The sequence below is a fragment of the Perissodus microlepis genome, chromosome 12 (assembly GCF_051167445.1).
Source record: "Perissodus microlepis isolate ML-2025 ecotype Zambia chromosome 12, ASM5116744v1, whole genome shotgun sequence".
In the NCBI taxonomy this organism is placed as follows: domain Eukaryota; kingdom Metazoa; phylum Chordata; class Actinopteri; order Cichliformes; family Cichlidae; genus Perissodus; species Perissodus microlepis.
In genome coordinates this window covers 31,470,359-31,481,329 of record NC_140472.1, presented here as the reverse complement: position 1 = coordinate 31,481,329, position 10,971 = coordinate 31,470,359, and the positions used below count along the sequence as shown (strand labels likewise).

The 10,971-nt window shown below is 38.4% G+C and overlaps 1 protein-coding gene across 1 annotated transcript; it reads right to left on the bottom strand.

The window, feature by feature from the left end:
* Window positions 1–1,418: 1,418 nt before the first annotated feature.
* On the bottom strand, window positions 1,419–9,118 carry lox (lysyl oxidase). The gene is made up of 7 exons (XM_084947253.1): window positions 8,545–9,118; window positions 7,828–7,936; window positions 6,806–6,937; window positions 6,505–6,661; window positions 5,486–5,581; window positions 5,194–5,309; window positions 1,419–3,976 (listed from the first exon to the last, which is right to left on the bottom strand). Exons 1-7 carry the CDS (start codon window positions 9,044–9,046, stop codon window positions 3,970–3,972), a joined length of 1,119 nt encoding a protein of 372 aa, XP_084803379.1. The 5' UTR covers window positions 9,047–9,118; the 3' UTR covers window positions 1,419–3,969.
* Window positions 9,119–10,971: the final 1,853 nt, after the last annotated feature.

Below are 10,971 nucleotides of genomic sequence, written 5' to 3'. Positions count from 1 at the left end.
ACCATATTTTTCTTACCTTTCAAACCTGCCTATGTAAGCACCGCTTTCATTTTTTTAAATTTCTGACTATTAATATCTAGTATCCTAATAATGAACTTATTTTAATAACCGGGGCTATTATTAAAAAAGTGGAGCACCGAGTCTGTCTTATGCTCAGTCTCTCGGTGTCTTTTTCTTGCTGGTAACTGAGGCGTTGTTTCAATAGACGATCTTCGATGAGGGCAGCAGCGCAGACGAAGGAAATGAAGTCCGTTATATGGATCCGTTATCCTTAGAATAAAGACCACACTGAAATCCTGAATGGGGTTTTCATTATAATCGTAATTATATGATTATATAGAATCATAAGGGCAGTTCTTATTGTTATGTTTCATTTCATGTTAAACTAATATTCTTAAATCTATATTTTAATTATTTTTAACGTCTCCCTTTTCATGAATCTTAACGTTTGGCTGAAACAATGAAGATTAAAAAAAATAGCCTAAATATTTCAATTTTGCATAAACATTTTAAAGTGTTCTTCACCCTCTCCCAGCCTTAACAAGAGCATTTTTCTGTTATCATTTTGAGCACAAATATTAATACAACTTCACAAATGGTCTGTCTGGCACGAAAAATTAGATATACTAAAGAAAAATGTCCTTTTTACGCTAAATAGTGAGCGAAAGATAATTTATTTACCCGACCGCAATGATTTAAAACAAACTTCCAAATTCAGTGGTTTCTTTGTCAGCATCCTGGATCTGTCTTCTAAAATGAGCCATTTGACATCATATACACAGTTACATAACTTTTAGTCAAAGAAGCTACTCCACAGATGGGATATAAATGTTAGGTTGTGTTTCCGTGTTTCCATAATAACAGCCTGTAAACCTCTGCTTTACTATACGAGGCATCAGCAGCTCATTTTAACCTCAACACTGACATCTAGTGTCGCAGGAAAGAAAGAAGGAAAGAAAGGGAAAAAACTAGAAAATGCACTTTCTGAAGAAACTGCAGTTTGAATGCTGATAGATGTTTTGAGCTGAAATGAAATAATTGCTGAATGTTAAGTTAAAAATGTTGAATGAGCTGAAAAAGGTGGAATTATTCACCTGAAGGCTAAAGTGCACTTACAATTTTCCAAGTTTGGAATGTAGCTAAACATCCTTAAAATCTAAAAAAGCTGAGTAATGACAAATAAATAAATAAATAAATAGATAAATAATTAAATAAATAAATAAGTCAGCATTCACACTAAATAGTACCATAATATATATAAAAATAATGAGTGATTATATTGTTTATTATTTGCTAAAATATCTAATAAAGAAATAATCAATAGATTCTTTGTTTTTGTTTTCATTTAACAATAAAAAACATTAATCATTAAAAATGAAGACAATCTAGCCAGATAAATAAATAAATATTTGAAACAATCTAAATACTGGACAGGTTGTTTTGGGTGTCAATGACATAATTTTAAGCACAAAAGGTTTTCCTCAGGTAAAGGCTTGGTGTGACAAGAGTACCAAGTAGAAGATAATACTCAGATTACACTTTTATTACTCTTTATACCCGTTTCTTTCCAGTACGTGGCAGTAATACTGTGCCACATAGTTTGTATTTCATCCTCGTCTCTTTCAGCTTTCTTTTTTCTCATTTCTGTCCCTTCATCTGTTAAACGAGAGTTCTTCCTTCCCTCCATCACCAACGGCTTCCTCACAGAGAACCATCTGAATGTTAAACTTATTCTCAATATTGTAGGTCTTTTTTATTGTAATAATAATAATAATAATAATAATGTGACTGTTCTTGTGAATTGTTGCTATATATGTCATCCAATATGTGATTAATGGAACCAAGCTGCAATCATGTGGCTGAAAAGTGAAGGCAACAGAGAACTGTTAAAAGCTGCAGTCCCTGTAATGGCTACTAATGATTGTACAAAAGTAAATCAATCATCAGAAACTATTTTTGTTAAAATGCCCAGTTTTACAGGGTGTGTACACGTGTCCTATCACTGGCAGCTGTAGCAATGTTTGGATTTTTAAAGTAACTGACTAACATGAATGGCTTTTTATTTAAGGAGTTTGTGCTTCAGTTTTCGTGCATGAAATTTCTGTATTTTATTCCTTTTGCTTAGCACAAGTTAGTGGGTATCTGTGTGTTTGTAGATCACACGTGCAGTTTTTGGGTGCAGATTCCTAAGCAAGCTTGCTAGTTGCTAACGTTGCATTCCACTGTTTTGTTCAAATATGGTTGCTTTTGATTAAAAAAAACAACACACAAAACCAAAGAAAAACATTGTGGCGGTAAAAATAGTCATGCTAAAGCTTCAAAATGTGGATAATATGGCACAGTAGCTCTTACCATCTTTAATATGCAGCCTAATATTAATACTTGGCAACCTATACTGGTATTTTACACTCGTAGCTGGAGCATGTACCTGGATTGTACCTTAGAGCTTATGGAAGACACTATCCATGACCAAAAGAGACTGATGACATTATTTTTTATCCTGTAATGCTGGCCTGGGGATTTATTAGCAGTGACTCACTTTTGGAGTCAGCCTCAAATGGACATTTGCTTCGTTTTCCAGCCCCAGAGGCTACTGCTTGAACGGTAAATGACTGGTATGTAGCACCTTTCTACCTAATTTTGCGTTTTGCACTGCAAGTCTCATTCACACAGTGCTTTTATCTATACTTAAGGACATTTATCTAACATTGACATACACACTGTGATGGATGTATCAGGGGCAACCTGCCCAAGGAAGATCTATCGACCTTCTGATTGGTTGACAGCCTGCTCTACCATCTGAGCCACAGCTGCCGGTGGACACGGTGAAAACTCACATTAAAACAGACAAATGTTAACATGAATGACTTCACATTCAAGCAAACTTTATTAGTGTGATATGAAGCAGAAATGTAGGATGATAGCATGAGACATGAGCTTGGCCTATACACAGCTCTGCAGGTATGTGTGGTTACAGGTCATCGGGCACACACACTGTGTACTGTGTTTACACAGTTAACACACACAAACACACACACTTACTCACTTGTAAAGGATTTACAGGCAGGATTTTTTTGTTCGTTTTTTAAATTCGTAAACACAAAGTGCAAACTTTATATATTTTAGCACCAAAACTCAAAAATCTAGTCTATAGCACCAAAAAAGCATATTAAATTGTACAGGATACTTTAAAAATGAAATGTCCATTATATTGAAAAATGGCAAGAAACTGTCATCAAAATGTGTTTAAAGTTTTAAACATTAAATTAATACTAAAGGCAAAAATGTTATTGAGAAGCAGTCTATAGAAGCGCAGAGAGAGCATGCGTGTCTGTATGCAGTCACAAAATAAATTATTTTGCCCCACTCACATGAAATAGTTTTTTGCAGTTTAAAATAGAAAAAGCTCATGAGGTCATGAGAAAACTAAATTAAAAGAAAAAACATGATATAAAGGCAAATAAATTCCTACTCAATCCTGCCCTGAAATTATTTAGGCTAAAAAAGTGTATCTAATGGCCTTTGGGTAAAAATTAGCTTCTTTAAACAAACTTTTATGTTGGATATAAAAACTAAATGTGCAAAGTAAGAAAAAAAAATAAGAAACCAGTAACTCCAACTGTCAGATACATGTAGTAGTATGGAAGCAAAAAGTACAACGTCTCTCTCAATATAGAAATACAGTACACATGTAATGAATCAGAACTGCTGTGAAAGCCACAAACTGAGTTATTTTCCATCTCTGGTTTGGATCCATGATAAATCGATCATCTACCCCAGTAACTCAAAAATACTAAAATATTAATCAGCATATCGTCCCTATTTCAGGTATTTCTATGTCCTGAGTATTTTTTATTGTGTATATTTGAATCATCTGATTCACATGTGAACAAACTGTAAGTTTAACTCCTGTGTAGCTCTGTATGCGTCTTCTATGTTCATCTTCAGGCTCATATCCGGGGATTCACCTCAATAGCTGCAAAAAGCAAAGCAAAAGTACTGATGATTGATAGATAGTTGGTTCCAGTCATTCTGAATTCATAAATTAGATAAAAGCTAAAGAAACATCCTGTATTTTCACTCAGAGAAGTAAAATTAAGTTTACTTTTCTGTCAGCAAAATGCAGAATTCTGGCTTCGGTGAAATATTAAACTGAGCTGTGGGTAGGAAGTGGCTGTGTTTCCCAGAACAAAGTCAGGAAATAAGGTGGAACTCCACAGGTTGAAACAACATAAAGAATCACAACAAATGTTGATCTTTTTTACTACTTTGACAAATCAGCTGATTAATAAATCTGCAGTTGCACCTTTTACATGTGACCATCAATCACAGAACACAGTTACACCTTTATACCTGAAAGGAAGTCTTCACTTTCTAGTTTTGGAAAATCTATAATAAAAAATCAGTAATCAGTACAGAATTTATGTCTGTAACTGAATCTTTTCTCAGGTGTAGAAGGAGCTGTTTCACAAAGCAGCACAGATTAGTGAGTTACCCACTCTCTGTCTGGGCTTTACCAGGATATAATGCAATGATGGTTCTTGGTTTCAACATGCTGGTCAGCTGGAGTCTTTCTGTAAGAAGCTTGCATGTTCTCCCTGTGCCTGCATGGGTTCTCTCCAGGTATTTTTGGTTGCCTCCCACAGTCCAAAGATATTCAAGTTAATGTGTCACCACAGAAAAATCTCCATCATCTTCCTAGCACCCCCCTCTGCCACACTGCTCTTCTACATATCCTCCTTCACTACAATTATGAATCTTCTCAGTGGTCTTCCACTTTTCCTCCTCCCTGACAGCTCCATATTTAGCTCCTCTCTCCAGTATATCAGTTATCCCTCTTCTGCACATGTCCACATCATCTTAGCCTTGCCTCTCTAACGTTGTGTCCAAATTGCTCAACCTGCTCTATCCCTCTGATATACTCATTCCTAATCCCGTCCATCCTGATGTCTCCTAGTGAAGCATCTTCAGTTCTGCCACCTCCACCTCGGCCTCCTGTCTTTTTGTTAGTGCCACCATCTCCAGACAGAATATCACAGCAGGTCTCGCTAACACTTAATGACGTTCTTATGTTAAAATGCATCAGCTGATTTCTTGTGACGGTAATCACATGGTTCTATGGCTGTTCTTCTATTTCACAGCTTCACCAAATCAGCCTGAATTAACAGTAAAGGAAACGTAGAGGTTTCTCACGCTGTCATGGTGCATCCGGACACATGTGCAGAGGTGCCGGTGTACTGAACATCGCATCGAGCGACGTTGTTGTTGAAGTTGGACTCTGGAACTTGCTGTCTGGGGTTTACTGTCACCTGACAGGAAAGGAGTGTAATACAACACTCATCAGTGCAGAAGTTGAAAATTATATGACCAAATCAACAACATTTGGCAAAACTTTACTATTTTCAATCTTTAACAACTCAATAATATATTGTTTTGTATTTTAAAAAGGCACAGAACGGTCAAAACCATGACATGTGAATCAGACCTTCAGGATGTACTTTCCAGGAGAGACGTCAGTGATGTCAATCCACTGACAGTCGATGTCAGCATTGTAGGTGTCATAGCAACCTGGACTCAAACCCTATTAGAAAAACAAAGGGAAAAAACTCCACATTAACACAGTCCTGTGAACTTAATATAAACATTCACAACACAAATTTAAGACATTTTTGTTGAGGCTTATGCGTAACGTCAATAAGGGATAGATGTATTCATTCATCTGGCTGCATTTGTGGGTGTTTGGACTGCTAATCTATTCTTTACATCAGCGGTCCCCAACCCCCGGGCCTCGGACCGGTACCGGTCCGTGAGTCGTTTGGTACCGGGCCGCGAGAGTTGAGGCTCAGGTGTGAAATGTATAGTTTTCAGGGTTTTTATCGGTTTTCAGCGTTATTTTGTTATCGTTTGTATCGTTAACTCGGTTTTCCTGGGTCTTTTCACGTGTGTTGTGAATAAATCTTCTTTTTTTTGGTACCGGTACTAGTTTTATTTTGTTGTATTTATCCGCGACACCTTAAAGGCCGGTCCGTGAAAATATTGTCGGGCACAAACCGGTCCGTGGCGCAAAAAAGGTTGGAGACCACTGCTTTACATCACTTCTGCTTTTAAACGCTGTCAAACTTAATTCTTTCATCTTCACCAGTTATTATCCTGCCTCCCCATGTGAGCCGATCAGCCTTTGGTGTGCTACAAATCTCAGTCTTCTTCCATCATTCTGCCTTTCAAACTCCACCTGCTTCAGCCACCACCAGGGGGTCCTGCCCTACGTCCCACTGTTGCTGGAGTCTGTTTTGCAATGTAGCTTAATTGCAGTCAAGCTGTCAAATAGTTTATTAGTCAGACCGAATGAAAATTAATGTGCTAAATGATGAATTGCTGAATATATATATAATTAATGGTTGTAAGAGACATGGCTCTTATAAAATAAAAACCTGTGCTGTCTACAGACGTAATCCAATATAGAAATGAATTTACTTCAGTATTGTCCCCAATGTGTTTTTGTACCTGAGTGTGTGAGGTGCAGGCGAAGCGGCGATAGTATCCTGGATCACAGGAGGTGTCCTCCAGACAGAAGCTGGCCTTGTGACCCTCAGCCACTTGACTATAAGTTCGGAAATCCAGCAGCTCGTACAGGCTGAACTCGTCCATGCTGTGGAAGTGGCTGAATAACACCACAATAAAGTCACGGTGTAGCAGTAAACTACCAAATAACTGGGAAAGTAAGTCCAGGAACAATACTGGGATAATAACTGTATACCAACGTGAAGCTCTAAACCACGTTAAACCCTTTCATCTGGCAACCTACTTATGACAGCTGTGCCACTCCCAGGCATATCGAGGTTTGCTGGGCAGGAAGTCGGCCGTTCCCTGGTTCTTCACCCTCTGAGGAAACCTCAGTAAAACTCTGGTGTCATAATCCTGAGAATAACGAGAAGACCTAGAGGAGGAGAGATGATGGCGAGAGACGAGCTCAAGGTCAAGTCTTCAGTTGAATGAATAAAAGAGGGAATTCTGCACAAACACTGAGTCTTGTGTCCATCACTGAAATGGAAATGATTTGGAATTTCAGTAGATGAGGTATGTTCCATGTAAAGTATGTTATTAAATGTATCTTATAAATTCTATTCTAATGTCTATCTATCTATCTATCTATCTATCTATCTATCTACACACACATACATATATATATAAAATATATATGTACGTATATAAAATCTCTCTCTCTCTCTGTATATATATATATATATATATATATATATATATATGCTTAACACTTTTTATATTTATTTAAGTCTGTGTCTTATAGTATGTTTCGCACTAAGTACCGCAGCAATTTCCTAATGTTGTAAATCTGCTCAACATTTAGCAATAAATTCTGACTCTGATTCTGATACTATGTAAAAAACAAACTTGTGTGTATATGCTGACTTCTGCACACCAGGGGGCGCTGCTGAACGAACCTGCAGTAAGTTGTCAGCTTCCTTCACTGAGCTCCTGAATTTTGGTCAGTCCTAGCTTCACATTTTTATGTCATACACAGAAATTATCTCAATGGGAGTAAAAAAGGACACCAGCATTTGTCTGACTGTGCAGCTACTTATTAGTGAAGACATCTGTCCCTCTCCTTTTATACTGTTTCACATCTGAACCTAAAAAAGCTATTTTGTCCATTCACACATTAGTTTTTCGTTCAATCAGTCACTCATACTCACATCAAAGTGAAGTTACAGCTGATTGGTGACTTTTAAAACGCACAGTGTGAAAATAAAATATATCTGATAACAGGCAGCAGAACCGAGGCCTGCAGTCAGCTGTGTGTTATCTTACGTGGCAAGGCAGTTCTCCTCTGCAGCACAGCGCAGGTTGTACATGGGCACTCTCTGGACGTAGGTAGCGAGCTGGATGTAGTATGGATCAGGAACCAGATCAGGGAGTCCTGCAAACAAGACATGCAGATTTATACTGTTTTCGTCCCTTTTCACTTTCACTCATCAGACATCAGAAAGTAAAACCTTTAAACTGAACTTTAAAAGTGACACCTTGGCTCAGTATACTACTGAGATACCACATGTAGGTCTAAGTTGAAAGCCAGCAACATTTAGCTTTAAGATCAGCCCCTTAAGGCATATTATAAATGTCCTTAGGAAAAACTTATAAACTGGTCGTGCCAAATAGTCAAAGCTGAAATAGGCTGTTACAGAATATTTACACTGAAACACCTGCAGGCATTGTGTACATGGAGGAAGGCTGTAGAAACTGCATATCTACCTTATTTCAAGTCAACATTTAAAGGGTTATTGGTTGAGCATGAACACTGAGCCTATAAAAAGCTGCATGTAGACAAAATAACATGAGGTTATGAGCCACTTAACACTTAACACAAGCGATATGAGGTGTTTTAAATATATGGTAAGCTCACAGTCTTATTAAAAAAAAAACAAACTTCAGAGCTTTTGTGTAATTTTACTGATTTTAATCATGCCAGCTTGTTTTGTGATGGTTTGTCAGTGACGTCCTAATGAATAAACAAGCTAGTTTCCTTACCATTCTGGTGGTAGCTGGTGCCATAACCGGGTCGGGGTTGAACCCGAGGTCTAGGTCTGTAGTACGAGTTGTAGTAGTTATAGTAAGGGTCATAGTTGGAAGGCTTGTACGGGTTGTAGGGATCATCTCCCACCATCACGTCCTCCCGTCCAACCGCGCCGGAGTCAGGTCGCTGCCGCCGCTGGTGCGTCATGGCGCGTAATTGCGCCGAGCTGCTTGCCGCAGGGACCCTCGGGGAGCCCCGGGCTGTATCGTTAGCACTGCTGAGGACAACCACGGGGTTCCCCTGGCCGGGTGATCCGCTTTGCCTCCTTGCGGAGGGCCTGTACTGAGAGCCACGGCTCAGGATGCTGAAAACCTGCCCGTTATGTTGCCATGTCAACCCCCGACGAAGTGCATCAGCAGCAGGACCTTCCTGGGCGCGAGCTCCATCCAGAAAAGCACAGAGGAAACAAATGTGTGCAAAAGAAATCAGCAAAACGATGGGGGAGAACTCCTTCATTATTACTAGTAAATCTCTTGAGTTTTTAATGAGAGTTGCTCTTTTTCCAGCCACACAGCTGCTGATTCAAGGACTTCCTCTCAAATGTTTGAGCGCAACTTCTCCTGAGAGAGAGAGAGAGAGAGTGAGAGAGAGAGAGGGGGAGAGGTGGTTTAAGTTTAAGTATCAGATGTGGCTTCAGACTCTCATTTGGTGTAATTGTAACTTCTTTATTCTCTCTTCAACTCAAAAAATAAAAAAGCATACAGTTGAAACTGAGTTTTGTAGATGTCCAATAAGTTTCCCAGCAGTCTCCAGCTGTGTGCTATCAAATGGGAATTATTTTTTACCAAGTTCACAAGTGCACTGTAGAAATTAGAGTTAAAGTCAGTCCCTTCCACTGCAAGTACAATCTCACAAAAGTACCCTGGGAGCCAGTTACTGGACCTCACCGTAACTACATGTACCTTTTTGCAAGTTTATGTTTTAAAGTAGCCAAAGTTGCATATTGACACCATGTCTGATAGAGTTTAAGGTGTGATAACAGGAGGCAATTTCAACTTAGCTAAGTATAAAAAGAAATCAGGTGAAATATGCATTTTTCTCTAAAATATTAAGCTTTTACTGTATTTTCTTGTAAGTTGACTGAATGTATTTCATGCATTCTGTCAGGTTTATGTTATGTTTATCTTTCTTTCCTAATTGCAGTATGAGGAAGAATTTAGCACTGACATTTCACAGCAAGAAGGTTTTGGTTATGAGGCCTCCGTTCTCCCTGTTGTAGCAACTGTTTAGTCTCTCAGTCTAAACACATGCATATTACATTAATTGGTGCTTCTAAAACTGGTCATAAGTGCAGAAATAATAAAGCTTTGAGTGTTTATTAAGGTCAGAAGAGTACCATACAATGAATTATTAATAGTTCTTAAGTTTGATGACTTTTAAAATGTCCAGTTTGGTGCTATTACATCAAGATGAAAAAATGTTAGTAGAGGTTCACGAACAGTCTATGTAAGGCGCAAACTACAAGGGTACAGAGGCAGTACCTTAGAGGTTATGATACCAATGACAAGCCTTTGTGCTGCTGAAAGTACAGTACTGCATTTAGAGACTTTACAAAAAAATACAGATGCTCTCTGTCTCTTTCACACACAGACAATGTGAAGTTTATTGTCTTGGTTTACATGTTTGAAAGAGGCTCCTGATTTTTACACTAAACATGTGGAAGGCTCGACCAGCAGTTTCACACATTGTCCTATTTGTTTTCATTGAGGCTTTTTCCCCAGGCCTCACAATCATAGTTCATATCCCAGCCAAACCCAAACTGCAGATGCAGCTCAGGAGCACCAGATATCATGAAACTGCAGCTTTACCCAAATCTAGCAAATGGAAAATATCATCAGGGGAGATTTGTGATTTAAAATGGATCATGACAGCAATGCATGAAAACCTTTAAATTCCAGATTTCAATGCTGTGGATGGATTTCTCCATGAAGCATGGTTTGATGTTTATGCACAAGAAAAAAAGAAAGCAAACCGCTGCATGTCAGAAGGAGTTGGTTTGAGACATTTCGAAACTAAAATCTTATCAAGCTTTACTAGAAAAGACGGCACCAAAAACAGCTCCTTCTTTTTCACTTTTAAATTCCAGGCTATTGTCTCCTCTTCACAGGATGAGGCGTAATTAGGGTGATGCTTTGACTTCATAGCAGTCCTGTCTCAGTCGAATTATGTCTGTGGCCAGAGCTGCTCAACTTTACTCAGAGATCTAAAGATACTGATTTCTGACTCACTATTGCTTTAGCGTGTCCACCCTTCATTTAAAAAGAAGAAAAAAGACCTCTCAGGGTAAAAAAGGAGTCCAGTATGCTCCAGTTTTCCAGTTATTTGTGGCCCAAAACTAGAGGCTTATATTTTGTGGGTATTTATGGTATTAAAAATACATA